The 17,396-nt window shown below is 45.8% G+C and overlaps 1 protein-coding gene across 2 annotated transcripts in view; it reads left to right on the top strand.

Moving 5' to 3' along the window:
* Positions 1–1,678: 1,678 nt before the first annotated feature.
* KIF5A (kinesin family member 5A) overlaps positions 1,679–17,396 on the top strand; it is a 31,239-nt gene continuing 15,521 nt past the window's right edge. Inside the window, exons 1-10 of one of the 2 annotated variants that reach the window (XM_030323034.1) lie at positions 1,679–2,050; positions 14,193–14,280; positions 14,374–14,447; positions 14,856–14,960; positions 15,206–15,254; positions 15,682–15,737; positions 15,985–16,072; positions 16,353–16,477; positions 16,946–17,050; positions 17,235–17,383. In XM_030323034.1, the coding sequence (XP_030178894.1) occupies positions 1,922–2,050; positions 14,193–14,280; positions 14,374–14,447; positions 14,856–14,960; positions 15,206–15,254; positions 15,682–15,737; positions 15,985–16,072; positions 16,353–16,477; positions 16,946–17,050; positions 17,235–17,383 (968 nt within the window). In that variant the 5' untranslated portion in view covers positions 1,679–1,921. The remainder of the gene's footprint in view (positions 2,051–14,192; positions 14,281–14,373; positions 14,448–14,855; positions 14,961–15,205; positions 15,255–15,681; positions 15,738–15,984; positions 16,073–16,352; positions 16,478–16,945; positions 17,051–17,234; positions 17,384–17,396) is intronic. The other variant, XM_030323035.1, reaches the window with a different exon arrangement.

The following is a 17,396-nucleotide window of genomic DNA, read 5'->3' on the forward strand; positions in this document are numbered from 1 at the left end:
AACTTACTGCATCATGTGTGGATGGTTTTTTGGGGGAGGGAGGGGCATATACCCAGTACATTTTTGTCCCTGACCCTCCATAGACAAACTTTTTTTTTTTTTTTTTTAAGACAAGCATTTTTTTGCAACTCCACTAAGACTGCCACCCTGGAGTCCCTGGGGACCTGAGTTTGGGATGTTTTCCAGAAGGCATCCTGAGCTTTCAGGATGCTGCAACACTTAGAAATAGTGCCAGACCAAGTGACTGGAGAGATGCTGATGTTCCTGAGTTTGGAACTCATTGTCATTCTATGCATACTCTCCTGGCTTTTTCCCCAAACCTCTACCCCTCTTCCATCCATCTATCCGGTTTCTTATGCTGGACCCTTTTTCTTTAGTTTCCTTAAGATTCAAGGTGGGTTAGAGGTATAGGCCCAACAAGGGGAAGCCCTCAGCTGAGTTCTGTGCAGTTAGTTCTTGTCTGGCCAGGCCACCATTCTCTCACTTTTGCCTCATAATGTCCAAGTGACCTTAGACAATTGCTAGGCAAAACTTCCATCCCCTCCTCCCTTCTCCCATCACCCCACACCTCCCCTTGGCCTAGAGCCTCAACTCCTGCAGTCCAACTCTCTGTTGGCTAGCAAGGCCTGTGACGTGAAGAAAAATCAATTTGGCCAGCTTCTAGGTGGTTCTGCCCAGGGGCTGCAGCAGGAGTCTGACCTGAGGGGAGGAAGGACAAAGAATCTCTAAGGCTTTTTTTTGTTTTGTTTTCTTTTTTCATTTTGCTAGGGAAGGGGGAGAAACAGAACAAGGCCTGAGAAAGGGGCTGGGGTGTTGGGACTCTGACCAATGGTAACTTGGACAGGAAACACATAGGTGCCTAAACCTGCCTGAAACCTAAAGGCGGAGGTCTGCCCTATAGGTTCTCAAAGCCCTTGTGGCCTTTCCCACCCTCATCATTACCCCTCCTTCATTGTTTTCTGACTCCCTTTCTCTTGCAAAAGCTTCTCCTGCCCACCTTATGCCCAGCCCCAGCCTAGGAGGCAAAAATGAGAATTTTATCTGCTTTTGAATTCTAATAGCCCAGAACCAGAGTTTGTTTTCCTTCACACCGGGGACTTGGTGTGTATAGTGGGGAACGAGTGCACCTTTGGAGGTAGAAGGGGTTGGGACTAGCCTCTCCCCTGAAACTCCTGTCTGAAAAATGAGACCCGGACACCCTCCTCCACAGGGGTATAGGCAGCTGCCCTTGAAAGTTGAGTGGGTTGGGAATCTTGTGTGAGGGGGTTGGGGATGGAGAATGAGAAGAAGGCTCTCAATATGGAGAGAGGACAGTGACAGAGGCGGGGCGGGAGTGGGGGAGGAGGATGTCCCGGAATAAAAAGGGTGCAAGCGCCGTTGACTCTCTTCCCTACCCAGGCGACAAGCCCACCTCAGCCCCCTTATCCCTTCCAGAGGGGTGGAGTCCGAGGGAGGGACAGGCAGGCCAGGGAGGTGGGGAGCTGGGATGCAGCGAGTGACTTGGGTGGGGAAGGGGTGAGGGCGAGGTTACCTAGGAGCTTCGGGGGTGGGGGAGGAGGCGAGAGGAGAGAACCGGCGCCCCTTCGGGTAGACGCCGAACGGGAGGCCCCCCGCGAAGGAAGCCCCGCCCGCCGCCGCCCCGCCCAGGCCCGCAGCGCGGCGCTGCAGCGCGAGGGGCGGAGAGGCAGAGAGCCGAGAGAGGAGGACCAGACGCCCAGGTCGCCTGCATCCCTGTGCCGCAGGAGCGAGCAAGCGCGCCCCGGCCCTGCTCCCCAGCCTTCGCCCGGGCGCCCCACCTGCTTCCTCGGTCCTAGAGACCGAGCACCTGTCCTCCGCCTCGGCTTCAGCTGAGCCCCCCTCCTCCGGAGCGCGCACAGCCCGGCTGCCCGAGAAGTGCCCCAGCCTGTCGCCGGCGACCACCATGGCGGAGACCAACAACGAATGCAGCATCAAGGTGCTCTGCCGATTTCGGCCCCTGAACCAGGCCGAGATTCTGCGGGGAGACAAGTTCATCCCAATTTTCCAAGGGGACGACAGCGTCGTTATTGGGGTGAGTGTCGCCCCGGGAGGGAATTTGGGAAGATTCTACCCCGCCCCCGCCGAGTCTTAGCCCCTGGCTGTCACTGCACCCCCTCCCCGCCGCTCAGCTCCATCCTCCGCCGCAGCCCCTCCTCTCCCCTGCATCAGGATGACTGGGTGTGGCCTGGCCAGGCTGGTGGCCCAGTCTCCGCAGAGTGGGAGGGGGCTACTTCCTCGCAGTCGGGGGACCCAACTCCCCTTTGCTGCTCGCTGCAGCGTCCGCACCCCTCAGAGCCGGTCCCATGTTTTTCTGATGTTTTCCCTCTCCCCTAGAGAAAGCGCATCTTCCCTTTGTTATTGGCTCGGATCTCTACCCCCACCTCCCAGGAAGGGAGGGGGTAGACCAGTGGATGGGCTAGATGACAGGTGGGCAGTCCAGGGCTTCTGCGGGTGGAGGTATAAATGAGAGTGGGCTTTAGGACCAAGCCCTCCGTCAGCCCCTGAAGTAGTTGCAGCCTAGACTGGGGCGGAGGGCACAGATCTGATGAAGGGTTTTCTGAGGAATACATTGATGCCACACCCAGTCGGGGAAGGGGGCTCTGGGGTCCTAAGGAAATGTCTGCCTTTCCCTCCCAGGTACAGTAGGAAGAGGATTTCAGACACCCCAGTCCCCCCTAACAAATAAAAATAACCGAATCCTGAGGTCTTGATAGGTACTTGCTTATTCATCCTTTCTCTTGATGATCCAGTAAAAAAAAGTAGCAAGTCGCTTCTACCTCATCATGACAGCCCTATCCGTGGAGGAGATCTTGTTAAGGAGGACTGATGTTTCCTGTGGGTTTGTTACTTGACGTGTATTATTTAATCCTCAAAACAACACTCTGAAGTAGGTATTAATGTTTCCATTTTACAGATGAGGAAATTGAGGCCCAAAGAAGTTGAATGACTTTCTCAAGGTCACACTGTTAACTCATGGATCTGAACCTTAATCTGTAACTCCAAAGCTAATAGATTTTCCTATCACACTGCCTCTGCAGATTTCTCTTCTGGACCTTTATCTGTGGTGGCCTAAAGGGAATTCCTAGGGAATTCTTCACCTACCCCTCCTTTCCGAGGTTGGTAGGGATGTCAGGCTATGGGGTGAAAGGATCTGGGTGTCGAGTCCTGTAAGGCTTTGAGGGGTGCTGGGCCAGGAAATTGCAGCCAATTGGAGAAGGGAGGGGCACATATGAGGACTGCTGTCAAGGTCAGGAGCACTGTTTATATATCTTTGGTCCACAGTGCTTGGCACAAGGCATGCTTATTAAAGGAATTAAGGAAAGATGGGGAGGGAGCATGAGTCTTTTGAATCAGTGAGAATGGGACTTTGAATAAACATGTTTTAAGAAGAGCCTGCTTGTATGTCCCGTCCCCAAGGACCCCAGTCTGTCACCATGCTGAGCTGTCACCAACTGAACTCAAATGGGTGCCTCTGCCTTGTGTGTGTGCTTACATATGTGTGTGTTCACCACATACAGAGGGCTCTTGTCTTTCTTTGCCTCAAGGGCCTTAGGCTTTACAGTCTGGTCTGTCTGGCCAGGCTAACATGATCAGCCTGGGGGCTCCTCTCCAAGTAGTCTGGACAGCAAGCATTAGCCGTGAGAGTTGGAGCTTGATGGTCCCCTGAAGTATGAAGGCTGAGAAACAGGAGGGAGGTGGTCATGGGAGAGCCCATCCACAAAAGGTTTCTACTGTGAAGCCTAGTTTCCTTGCTTTATTTTTTTCAGGTAAGTCTGAAAAACTCCTTTAGGCTCTCAGGCCATCCCAGTGTGGCGGGCGTGGGGCATGGGGTGATGTTGGGAGAAGGAGTGGTGGTATTGATCTGTCCAATTTGCTAAACAGGAAAGACACAGTAGAAGGTGGAGAAGGGGGAGAGATGAAGAGAGGCCCAGGGCGCCCTGCCAATTCAGATTCTATCTTAGTTCCACAGCTGGTCCTTCCCTGTCTGTTGTGCCTGATATTTGCAGGGCTGCACCTTTGTCTCACTGTGTATATTCCATTGCCCAAGCCCTTCCTGTCAATCTCTCTGGCCGAGATAGATGCTGCTGGGGGGCCATTTTGTCTCAGGCAGCGTCCTTGGAGCTTGCCTTCCCAAGCTGACTATTCCTTGCTCATTTGGGAGGAGGAGGGCTATAGGAGAAGGGATTCTGAGGCGACCCTTGAGTCCCACCAAGGGGAGGAAATCCCCTACCCACTTTCCTCTTTCCTCCTCGGTCTCCCTTTGGGGCCTAGCATCTGAGGAATTAATGGAGGAAGCTGCTTTAGGAAGGCGAGGGAAGAGTGAAGGGGGAGACAGTAATCTCTCCAAACCCAGTCCGTGCTCCTTTCTCTAATGGCTCTCCTCTCTGCCTCTGCGGCACTGCGGCTAGCTCTGGGCTTCAGAGTCCCTAGTGTTTGTGGGCTTTTTCTGCTTGGCAAATAAGCTAGAAAGATAGCTCTTTCAGCCCTATCCCTCCCCCATTCCCCTGACTTCTCCTAGCAATCTGGGGGATGGGACTTAGCCAAAGTTAATGGCCTGAGTCATAGTAGAAGGGTGTCTGGGTCACTGTCTGTGTGCTGTGTACCTTGTTTTGCTCTCTGTGTCACTCAGAATCCAGTGTGACTTTTTCACTGGACCCATTTAAGTGTTTCTCTGCTTTGGTCTTGGTGGGCAAAGTGTCCTGGTGCCTGCTGTCTGGGCTGTTGTTGCCTCTATACCAGACATGGGAGGGATGACAGTAAGAGAAGACAATGTATTCTCCCTCCCTCCCCCTGTTGCTCTCTCCCTCATTCATTCAAGTGTCCACAATATTTCCTCCCTCAGGTCTCCTAATGGGTTAGTAGGCAGGCAAAATCCAGAACTATCAAGTACTTCATTTAGAAAAGCAGGCAAAAATCCAGGACCATCAAGTACCTTATTTGGAAAAGCTAGGTTGGGACCTGATGGGTTATTGGATAAGAGTCAGTATTGTTTGGGGTGGCCTAGGATTCCTTTGATATCTGAAGAGGGGGAGCCGGTCTCCCTTTAGCTTTGGGGGAGTCTCATAAAGGAAAATAGAGAGGAGAGGTAATGTTCACCATGGCCAGTGTCTCTCCAGCATTACCATGGCAACAATCCCCAGGGGTGTCACCATGGAAATCAGGCCTCGTGCTCAGAAGTTCAGCCTTTACCAAGTGCTTTACTGAGGGTTGAAAAGGTTGGTCATCTTGGGACCCCTGATCTTAGGCCCTCCCATTAGCTTTAGTCAGCTCACATAATGGAAAACTACTGAAAGGTGCCAGGAGACACAAATGGAGTAGGCAACAACAAGGAGGTGTGGGGTGGGAAGAACAGAGCCCTGGGCTGCAGGACTCTGAAGGTGGGCTCTCTGGAGAAGGCTGTGAGGAGTGCTTAGATTGCTGTGGGTAGGGTAGTGGATCTCAGGGGCATTCCTCAAAGGTGGAGAGTCTCCCTGAGTGTTTCTAATGAAATAAATCTTCCAGTCTCTGATGCTGTCATGGTGAGGGAGGGTTCCTGAGAGAGGATGGGTGAGAGAATCACATATTTCTGAAGATGGGGTTGAGGTTGGAAAAAAGGAGTGATGAAACATCTAGAGTCTGGAAACATTTGGAGAAATGTCCAAATGGGGAGGGGGGTGTGTGGCATGTGGCGAAGGGGAAAGAAAAGCCATGATAAGGATCTGATGCAGTGCTCAGTGTTCAGGCACTTCAGTTTTTGAAATTTTGAGAAAGAGATGGAGAGAGAGAGAGAGGGAAAGGAAGAGAACACAAGCCAAGGAAGGGCATAAGAGAGAGGGAGACTCAGAATCCAAAGCAAGCTCCAGGCTCTGAGCTGTCAGCACAGAGCCTGACTCTGGGCTCAAACTCAAACTCACCAACTGTGAGATCATGACCTGAGCCCAAGTTGGATGCTTATCCAACTGAACCACCCAGGCACCCCAAGTTTTTGGATCCCTATGGCACTGGGGGTCTGGATTCAGATTGCTTGGGTTTGAGACCATGCCCTACCATTTCTCAGTTGTGTGACTGTAGGCAAGCTACCTTACTTCTCTGAAACTCAGTTCCCACATCTATAAAATGGAATAATAACAGTACATATCTTTTAGGATTGCTGTGAACATTAAATGAGATAATGCATATTGCTTAGCACAGTGACAGACACATAATATACTCCTGATAAGAGTTAGATGTTGTTATAATTTTATACATGTTGTCTCCCCACAAGCTAGCCTTTGACACATTGGGAAGTAGTTAACATTTCCGCTTCTTACTAGTTGTTTTATCCAAACATCCAGGTCTCTAGTATCTTTTTACACTCTTACTCCATCAATATCTGTATTTACTTGACAAATATTTATGAAGAACATCCTGTGGGCCAAGGACTGGGCTCGATGTTGGGGCTTTACAGGGAATCCCTGCCTTCAAGAAACTCCTGGTCTATGTGGTGATCCAGGCTGTGGGGTGGTCTGGGCAGAAGCCTGAGAGGGGGCATCAGAAATGGCTAAAAAAGAAAGGAAGGAAGGAAGGGAGGAAGGAAGGAAGGAAGGAAGGGAAGGAGGGAGGGAGGGAGGGAGGAAGGAAGGAAGGAAGGAAGAAAGAAATGGCTTTTGCTAACTATACTCACTCCCCCAGATTCTGATAAGAAACTTCCCACAACATACTATAGTCCGACTCAAAGTAATTGGGTGTTGTGAAAAGACATAAATAATGGTGATGTTTCCCACGTGAGTAGTCTAGAGGCAAAATAAGTAGAAAACCACTGGTCTAGTTATTCGCATAAAAATAGCTGACAAACAAATTCATCTTGAGTTTAATCAATAGAAAATTTAAAACAAATCAACAATTTAACAGAAATAAAAATCTGAAGATAAAATAATGAACTAAACTTGGAATTTAAGGGCCTAGCCAAGAGTAAGGAAGAGATAGCAGGCCTTTCCAGAAACCCTGAAATTATAATCTGTGTCTATGGCTTTCCCTGCTTATGAGTTTCCTAAGTGGACCTATTTTTAGTTCTTGGATATCTTTTAGCCTCACAGTACGGAGAACACCACCCTTTTTACTCTCTGTGGTCTCTTCCTTCTTCTTGGCCTAGGCTAAGAAAAGGGGTTCTCAGGCAATAATTGCCTTCAGCACTTGGAGAGCGCCCTCCATTTTAATGCATGCATAGCCTCCTGTAGAATCCTTTAAGTGAGAGGATGAGACAAAGGGAAGGGAGAGAAAGAGTTGGTACCCATTTTCCCAGAAGGGAAGAAGGGAGGGGCAAAGTTGGCTCCAGAGTTCTACTTAACCCCCTTTGGCTGCATTCCTGGTTTCAAGAAGCATAGATAGCCATCATTGGTGGAGAAGAGGCAAGAGTCATTGGCTTGAGATAGACGTGTTTGTCTCTGTTTCTCGGCTGCTGGATGGGAGAAACACTGAGTTGGATTACAATTCAAGAATCAATTTTCAACGCAAAAAAAATTTTAATTTAATTTAAAAAGAAAGGTATTACTGAGGAGGACAAGTATCAATGCCACTTTAAATCTGTTTAACACTGTATGATTTTCTTATATGTAATAAGGATTTTATTCTTTGTAAGGAAGTGTAATGATGAACCATTTGGATAAAAAGGATGAAAAATTCACAAAAGTCCTATGAATAATCCATAAACTCACTCAAACCTTAAAAAAAAAGAATTAAGGTAGATTTTTCTTGAATAATATTAAACATAGTCTGATTGCAACACTAACATATTTTAATTGTTGACAAAATTAAAAACAAAGAGAAACACATGCAAGAAACTCAAAATCACTCAAAATCCCACCACCCCAAGAAAAACACTGTTAACAATTTAATGTATTTATTTCCAGTGAGTTTTTGCTGCATATATGCCTATATTAATTTTAATAAAAGTGTATCATAAACTATATATTCTTTTGCAACCTAGTTTTTTCACTAATATAATACTATGATTACTACTTTACCATCATTAAATATTTTACATAATTTTATTTATTTTTTTAAATGTTTAATTTTTTGCATGTCTTAACATGCACAAGTGATAAAATTCAAATGATATAAAGAAGTATACATTGGAAAGTAAGTCTCCTTCCTACTTCTGTTTTCTAGCCACCCTGTTCCCCTTTCAAGAGACAACCAGTTTGCCTTTGATTACCAGTTTCTTATGGATCCTTCTAAAAACATACTATACATTTATAAGCAAAGGCATATATACGTGCATATACTTTTTAAAATTTTTTTTGTTTAAGTAACTCACACCCAATATGGGGGTCAAACTCACAACCCTGAGATCAAAAGTCACATGCTGTACTGACTGAGCCAGCCAGGTGCCCGTGCATGTACTTTTTTTTTTTTTTTAACAAGAAAGGAAGCATAGTATACATACTGTTCTGTACCTTACTTTTTTTTTTTTCCACTTAACAATGAGTCTAGGAGTCTTCCTTATCAGCACACAAAGATACATCTCATTCTTTTTAACAACTTTATAATTTGTTGTAGGGATATGCCATAATTTACTTAACCAGGTCCTTATTGGTAGACTTTTAGGGTTATCCTATTAACTTGCTACTGCAAACAATTAAATGACCGTGTGTGTGTGTGTGTGTGTGTATACATATTGCATATGTGCAGTATGTCTATATAGGATAAATTTTTGGAAGTTGAGGTCTTAAAGTATATATATGCACTTAAAAATTTAAGAACTGGTTCTAAATTGCCTCTCACAGAGTTGGCTCCAGCTTATATATGCCTTCTCCAGTGCAATGCATTGGCCACTTTGATAGGTTAAAGTGGTATTTCATAGTCTTAATATGCATTTATCTTAATAATGAGGTTGTGTATCAATTCATTTTTAAGAACCACTATAATAACATCATTTTATGATGTCGTATTTTATAAGAGGTATATAATTTACATTCAGTGAGTGCACAAATCTTATGCGGTTTGATGAATTTTATAACATATTTTGACACCCATGTAACCACTACCCAGATTGAAAACTAGAGTATTTCTATCACCCCTCAAAGCTCTCTCTAGCCCCCTCCTGTCAATATCACCCCCAGGCATCTGCTATTTTGACTTCTATCACTAGCTAAGTTTTGTCCTTTCTTGAACATCATACAAAGGGAATAATACAGTATGTGCTGTTTTGTTCTTTTACTAACACATTTTTGAAATTTATTGATGTTCTATTATGACATCATTTTAAATAGCAGCAAAGGATAAAAATATGCACATGCCATAATTTAATCAACCAAGTCCCCTAAAATGTTATTCCCCTTTAGTTGTTCTCAATTTCTTGTTATTATAAACAGTGTGATAATAAACATTCTTCTTAAAAAAACTTATTCTTTTCTTTTCATTTTTTTAACATTTTATTTATTTTTGAGAGAGAGAGAGAGAGAGAGAGCGAGCACGGGGGGAGGAGCAGAGAGAGAGGGAGACACAATCCAAAGCAGGTTCCAGGCTCTGAGCTGTCAGCACAGAGACCCATGCAGGGCTGAAACCCACGAACTGTGAGATCATGATGCCAGCCAAATTTGAACACTTAACCAACTGAACCACCCCCAGGCACCCCATGATAATAAACATTCTTGTAGCTACATATTTGCTACAAATATTTTCATAGCATGAATTCTTAGAAGTAGAACATCTGAGTCAATGGATATGCATAATTCAAGGATCTTGATTATGTATTTCTGAATTGCCCCATAAAAATTGAATGGACATACTGTCTTACCAGAAAAGGATAAAGGTACCCATTGTGTGGAAATGATACTTCCTTGAACCCTCACCTACACTGGGTGTTATAATTAAGTTTGTGTTTTTCAATTTGATAAGTGAGTAACGATGTTACTGTTTTAGTTTGAAAACAGTGAACATTTGGAGTGCCTGGGTAGCTCAGTCAGTTAAGCCTCTGACTTTGGCTCAGGTCATGATCTCATGGTTTGCGAGTTTGAGCCTGGGGTTGGGCTCTGTGCTGACAGCTCAGAGCCTGGACCCTGCTTCAGATTCTGTGTCTCCCTCTCTCTCTGCCCCTCCCATAGTCATGCGCATGCTCTCTCTCTCTCTCTCTCTGTCTGCCTCTCCCAAAAATAAATAAACATTAAAAGAAGAAGAAGAAGAAGAAAACATTGAACATTTGTATATATTTTTCTGTTGTTAGTACATAGCGCTTGTCCATTTTTTCTGTTGAGTTTTATCTTTTTGTTACTGATTTATGAGAGTTCTTTATTTAGTAAGAATATTAATATCTTTGAAAAACTTAAGATTTTCTTATTTAAAAATTATGTATCTTGGGGGCACCCAGGTGGCTCATGCGGTTAAGCTAACGGCTCTTGGGATTCTCTCTCTTCTCTCTTTCTGCCCCTCTCCCGCTCATGCTTTCTCTCTTTCTTTCTCAAAACAAAGAAAATAAACTTTAAAAAATTATGTATTTTCATTTTAGAAAGCAATGTTTACAGGGACACCTGGATGACTCAGTCAGTTAAGTGGCCGACTTTGGCTCAAGTAATGATCTCAGTTTGTGAGTTCAAGCCCCATGTCAGGCTCTGTGCTGACAGCTCAGAGCCTGGAGCCTGCTTTGGATTCTGTGTCTCCCTCTCTCTCTCTGCCCCTCCCCCATTCACGCTCTGTCCTCTCCCTCTCTCTCTCAAAAATAAACATTAAAAAAATTTTTTTTGTAAAAGAATGTAATGTTTGCACCCAAAGCGAGGCTCGAACTCACAACCCTGAGATCAAGAGTTGCATGCTCTCCCAACTGAGCTGGACAGGTGCCCTTCATTTTAGGAAGGAAGTGGAAACTCCTAAAATTCCACTGTCCAAGAATAACCACTATTAACATGCTTTTCTAAGCAAGGTATACATACATACATATACATTTTTTTTTTTTTTTTACAGAAAGGGAATCTTCCTTTACATACTTTTCTTTTTGCTTTTTTTTTTTAATGTATTTTTGAGACAGAGAGAGACAGAGTGTGAGGGGGGAAAGCCAGAGAGAGAGGGAGACACAGAATCCGAAGCAGGCTCCAGGCTCCGAGCTGACAGCACAGGGCCTGACGCGGGGCTCGAACTCACAAACCGTGAGATCATGACCTGAGCCAAAGTTGATGCTTAACTGACTGAGCCACCCAGGCGCCCCTATACTGCATACTATTTTAAAAACTACTTTCTTGGTTAACAGTACTTTGTGTAGTCTTGTCATTACACATTTTCCCTACCATCTTCTGTAATATTTTACATTAAAAATTTTTGTTAGTGTTTATTTTTGAGAGAGAGAGAGAGAGAGAAGAGAGAAGAGAGACAGACCATGAGCAGGGGAAGGGCAGAGAGAGAGAGAGAGAGAAGGAGACACACAATCCCAAGCAAGCTCCAGGCTCCGAGCTGTCAGCACAGACTAACCAATGGACCAGGTGCCCTGTAATATTTTACATTTTTAGTTTAAAAGCAATATGTTCTCACTGTAAAACATTTAAATATCACAGAAAAAATGTTGAAAGCATAAGTTCCTGTTATTCTGCTCTCCAGTGATACCCACCGTTAACAGTTCTGTATATAGTCCCTCCATGTCTTTTTTCTAAGACAATTCTGTCCATATGCTTTTTAAAAAGTATAATCAGGGGCGCCTGGGTGGCGCAGTCGGTTAAGCGTCCGACTTCAGCCAGGTCACGATCTCCCGGTCCGTGGGTTCGAGCCCCGCGTCGGGCTCTGGGCTGATGGCTCAGAGCCTGGAGCCTGTTTCCGATTCTGTGTCTCCCTCTCTCTCTGCCCCTCCCCCGTTCATGCTCTGTCTCTCTCTGTCCCAAAAATAAATAAAAAACGTTGATAAAAAGTATAATCACATTACACATACTGTTTTTATTTTTCACTTTATCGAGCTTGGACATGTCAATATATGTAAACCAACCTCAGTCATTTTAATGGGGGTGGAATATGGAGTTACCATAGCCAACATCTTGTTGATGGATGTTTGAATTGTTTCTAGTTTTACTTTAATACAAACTGCTGCACTGAACATCCTTCTACATAAATCTTTAAGTGCTTAAGTAAGTGTTGTAAGATGAATTCCTAGCACTGGAATCACTGATATAGAGTACAAACAGTATGGACATTTAAATATTTAACAGAATTTGGGGCCCCTGGGTGGCTCAGTGGATTAAGCATCTGACTCTTGAATTTGGCTTAGGTCATGATCTTGCTCTTCGGGGGTTTGAGCCTCACGTCAGGCTCTGTGCTGATGGTGCAGAGCCTGCCTGAGATCCTCTCTCTTCCTCTCTCTCTGCCCAAGATACAAAATGAAAAATAAAAGACTTGTCTCTCTCCATAGTAACCATGGCCAATATTTTTGTATAATTCCTTCTAGAAAACAATTCTACATATAGATGGAATAGTGGTATGAATATTCCCAGCACCACCATATCCAGCTCTGGCCAAGTTTTATGACTTTTCCTTAATTAGTTAAGACATGTCTCCCAAACTCTGGTGACCGTAGACCTAGAGTTCTACATTTCAGTTGGATAAAGATGGGCTCTGTAGTAAAACAATTTGACAACTAAGTCATAGTCTCTATCTTTTTTTTAAATGCTTTATTTATTTTTGAGAGAGAGACTGAGTGCAAGTGGGGGAGGGGCAGAGAGAGAGACACACACCCAGAATCTGAAGCAGGCTCAGGGCTCTGAGCTGTCAGCACAGAGTCCAACACAAGGCTCAAACCCACAAACAGTAAGATCATGACCTAAGCCGAAGTTGGACACTTAACTGAGCCACCCAGGTGCCCCAGTCATAGTCTCTCTCTCTCTCTCTCTTTTTTTCCGATTTTTATTTATTTTTGAGACAAAGAGAGAGACAGCACACATTGGGGAGGGGCAGAGAGAGGGAGACATAGAATCTGAAGCAGGCTCCAGGCTCTGAGCTGTCAGCACAGAACCCGATGTGGGGCTCGAACTCACGAACTGCGAGATCATGACCTGAGCCGATGTCGGATGCTTTACTGACTGAATCATGCAAGTGCCTCAGTCATAGTTTCTTTAAACTGAATGGCAGGGAAACATGACAGAAATTTGTCACTTGTGGTGGAGAACAAACATTGTCTCATTTAATATTACCAGAGATCTTTAGTATGATTGGATAGTGAATACATACTTGGTTTGGCTCCCCAGGTTTAAATATTTTGTATCTTTAGCATTCTTTTTCTTTTTTTTTTAGAAAAAGAGAGAGAGTGTGAGCATGAGTTGGGGAGAGGGTCAGAGGAAGAGAGAATCTCAAGCAGGCTCATACTGAGTGTAGAGGCCAATGTGGGGCTTGATCCCATGACCATGAGATCATGACCCAAAACAAAACCAAGAGTCAGACATTCAACTGACTGAGCCACCCAGGCACCCCTGTATCTTTAGCATTCTTATCAGCACACATGATTTGTAACATATAAACTGAATTAAGTACTTGCAAGTCAGTGAATTGCTTCATAGTTTCTCTTTACTTAAAGTTGATTCCTTAAAAGGAGACCCATGTTTCTGATTTCATATATTTCTTTCACCGAGAGAGAGAGAGAGAGAGAGAGAGAGAGAGAGAAGAGAGAGAGAGAGAGAGAGAGAGAGAGAGAGAGAGCTTGCATTAGTGTTTGCACAACAGCTCAGTAGCTGTGGTATATGTATATTTCATTTACACAATAGGAAACATACTATACATATGTCCCTAACTTTCCATGTTTCACTTAACGCATCTCAAAGATCCTTCCATATCAGGACATGTGGATCTATTGAGGAAGATATTTTTAAAGCTAGAGGTAGATTTTTAGTGTTAATGAATTGTTCTTCACTCTCCACAGCCTGTGGCCCTATTGTCTTTTCCCATTTGGTTTCCCAGGGAGGGGCCTGGAGTGGTAGAGTACTAAATCGTCACATGAAAACTAAGATCCCCTCACACGAACTCATGGTATGACACTTCTCAATGACGCTCAGTAGCGCATGGGCACAACTCCTGGCGTCAGTACTAACTTTTGCTCCTCTTTCTCTAGTTTCCCTCATCCCCCCAAATCATCCATGGGTATGGATGGTTGAAAGACAGGTGCCTTTGCAGACTAATGAAAGGGGGCTGCAGTATTTCTTCTCCCTCACACCCTGCCTGCTGATGTCTGCCATGTTTTATTTCCATTCTAGGGGAAGCCATATGTCTTTGACCGGGTGTTCCCTCCAAACACGACCCAGGAGCAAGTTTATCATGCATGCGCCATGCAGATTGTTAAAGGTAATGGATATATTTTTAGAATGTATGTTTTCAGGTTCCCATTCCCTACCCCACTTCTTTCCACCAGTGCTCTTTCTCTGCCATTTCTTCCAGATGTCCTTGCTGGCTACAATGGCACCATTTTTGCTTATGGACAGACATCCTCAGGGAAAACACATACCATGGAGGTGAGGGTTCTGACTTTCATGAGAGGTGAAGAGCGGGGAGTGATAATGAGAAGCCAAGGAATCTCAGTGTGGGGCAAGATCTTGGAATCAAGCTTGCTTGATCTGGAGGACGAAGTGAGGAGCATTACTGTTGTGGAAGTTTAGTGAAATCCCTCCAGCCTGCTGCGGTTTTCCATCCTTTCCACTATTCCAGTTTTTTCCTTTTCATCTGGAAAAGCAGCTACAATAAGAGTTAAAAGGGCTACTCAGTTCTCTCCTTGTTCCACTAAAAAGGTAGACATGGCAGTGACTGCCTCCTACCTTAAGATGGTCTTCTTATCAGCTATTACCTTTGTGTTCATCGGCATTCTTGAGTTGTCTCATTCTTTCTGAGTCCCAACCTCATTCTGGAATACGCTTCCTCCCCAGGGAAAGCTGCATGACCCTCAGCTGATGGGAATCATTCCTCGAATTGCCCGAGACATCTTTAACCACATTTACTCCATGGATGAAAACCTTGAGTTCCACATCAAGGTGATCACAGCATGACAGTTGGGCATCCTCAGATGGGGCCTGGGAGGGGAAGATGTAACATGAACCCACTGAGAACCTGGGAACCCCAACTTATTTTCCTGCTCTACTCACCTCAGCTCTTCTTCTCTGCTAAGATATTCTCTTCTGCCCTTTCGCTCCTACTACCACCGTTTGAGTGAGTCACATTCACTTGAGATTCTTGTATCGGATTTAAGATAGGCCCTCTTCACTTTCTCCCTAACCAGGTTTCTTACTTTGAGATTTACCTGGACAAAATTCGTGACCTTCTGGATGGTGAGTGGTGTTTAATCCCGTTGGGTGGGTGGGGGTGTGAGGAGGGCAAAGAAAAGAAAGGTCACATTGCTCTTGGGATTGTGTGCTGTTTGGCAAGAGATGCAGAGGGCACACACACTCATACCCATGTTCCTTGCCTCCACTAACCAGAATTTCCAAAAACAAAGGGTCAGAAGATGAGCTTAGACACGCAAGGTGAGCCTGCTCACCCAGAGCATAGAAACAGCCTGAGACCAGCTGGAACCTTGAGGCTAGAATCCTGGAGGAGGAGAAACTGAGTTTTCAGTGTATGCAGGGACGTTAAGCTTCATGGGGAAGTCTTTCTCCTCTTTTGCACATAGAAGAAACCACTGTGTCAGCAGACTACAGGGTGTGGGGTTGGGGATGGAAGTGCTAACCTTGCCTACCCCGCATTGTCTTGATTCAGTGACCAAGACAAATCTATCTGTGCATGAGGACAAGAATCGGGTGCCATTTGTCAAGGTGAGAGTGGGGACAGGGGCACCTGGGTGGGTGTATTGACAGTGGGCTTGTGGGAAGAAGATAGACCAGAGACCCAGAAGTTGGAGGGTAGATAGCTTGGAGGAGTGAGATGTGCTCAGGGACCAGGGAGAGTCCGAGGGCTCGGAAAAGACAGTCTTGAAAGGTCACGTGGGCAGTGTGCAGGTAATTTAATTTGCAGATCAACGTTCACAGGTCGCTGTCCATTTGCCCCCCCCCGCCCCCGCAGGGTTGTACTGAACGCTTTGTGTCCAGCCCAGAGGAGATTTTAGATGTGATTGATGAGGGGAAATCAAATCGTCACGTGGCTGTCACCAGTGAGTGGGGATATAAGGGGCTCTCGAGTCTGGGATTCTGCTGCTTGTCTGCGTCCTCTGGGGCTGAGGGACTGGAAGTAAGCGAGGGAAGACTGTGTCCTCTGCAAGAAGAGGCTGCCCTTGTGTGTGCAAGCCAGCTGCCTGGGAGACGCTGGGGCAGGGCTAGTCCTGACTGGCTCCCTCTCTCTCTGGGTGGGCCAGCGGTCAGTGGAAGCTGGGGGCTGAGGGCTTCGGCTCCACAGGCATTAGTACAGGGACTGCTCCTCCCTTGGTCCTGCAGACATGAACGAACACAGCTCTCGGAGCCACAGCATCTTCCTCATCAACATCAAGCAGGAGAACATGGAGACCGAGCAGAAGCTCAGTGGGAAGCTGTATCTAGTGGACCTGGCAGGGAGCGAGAAGGTTGGGGGCCTGGGGGTGGGGTGGGTAGGCAAGGAGGTCGGGGGGAGCTTTTTTTTCAATCAAAATAACTTTTTAGTTGAGATATAATGCACATACCATAAAGTTTACCATTTTGAAGTATACAGTTCCGTGGGTTTTAGGATATTTGGAAGGTTGTGCACCCATCGCCATTAGTTCTAGACCATTTCCATCACCTGTTAGCCGTCACTCCTTATGCTCCCTTCCCCCAACCCCTAGCAACCACTAATCTACTTTTTTTTTCTGTGCATTTGCCTTTTCTGGACATTTCGTTTAATATGTGGGTAGCTTTTGGCAAGAGAGTTTAGGGTAACAGAGGAAGGGCCTTTTCTGTTCTCTTTCCCTGCCCCTGCCCCTCTTGGACTGAATCTCCCTACATGGAGAAGAGGCCATGAGAGCCCTCTCCCTCTGCAGTGCTTATGACACACTCATCCCTTAATTCTCTGGTAGGTCAGCAAGACCGGAGCAGAGGGAGCCGTGTTGGACGAAGCAAAAAATATCAACAAGTCACTGTCAGCCCTCGGGAACGTCATCTCCGCGCTGGCTGAGGGCACAGTGAGTGTTCCTCAGGCCCCCTTGTTCTGCAGGCTGCACCCCGTCTTCCAGCTTCTCTTCCTGCTGCCACTGCTATCTCATCACGCCCAGTTCATGGGGTGTGCGATCCTTAGTCAGCACCACTGTCCTTTCTGATTCCCTTGTTGAGTATTGTCCTGATTCATAATCTCCCCCCTTCCCCCAGAAAAGCTACGTTCCCTATCGTGACAGCAAAATGACACGGATCCTCCAGGACTCTCTGGGAGGAAACTGCCGGACAACTATGTTCATCTGCTGCTCACCGTCCAGCTACAACGATGCGGAGACCAAGTCCACCCTGATGTTTGGGCAGCGGTCAGTGGCAGAG

The sequence above is a fragment of the Lynx canadensis genome, chromosome B4 (assembly GCF_007474595.2).
Source record: "Lynx canadensis isolate LIC74 chromosome B4, mLynCan4.pri.v2, whole genome shotgun sequence".
In the NCBI taxonomy this organism is placed as follows: Eukaryota; Metazoa; Chordata; class Mammalia; order Carnivora; family Felidae; genus Lynx; species Lynx canadensis.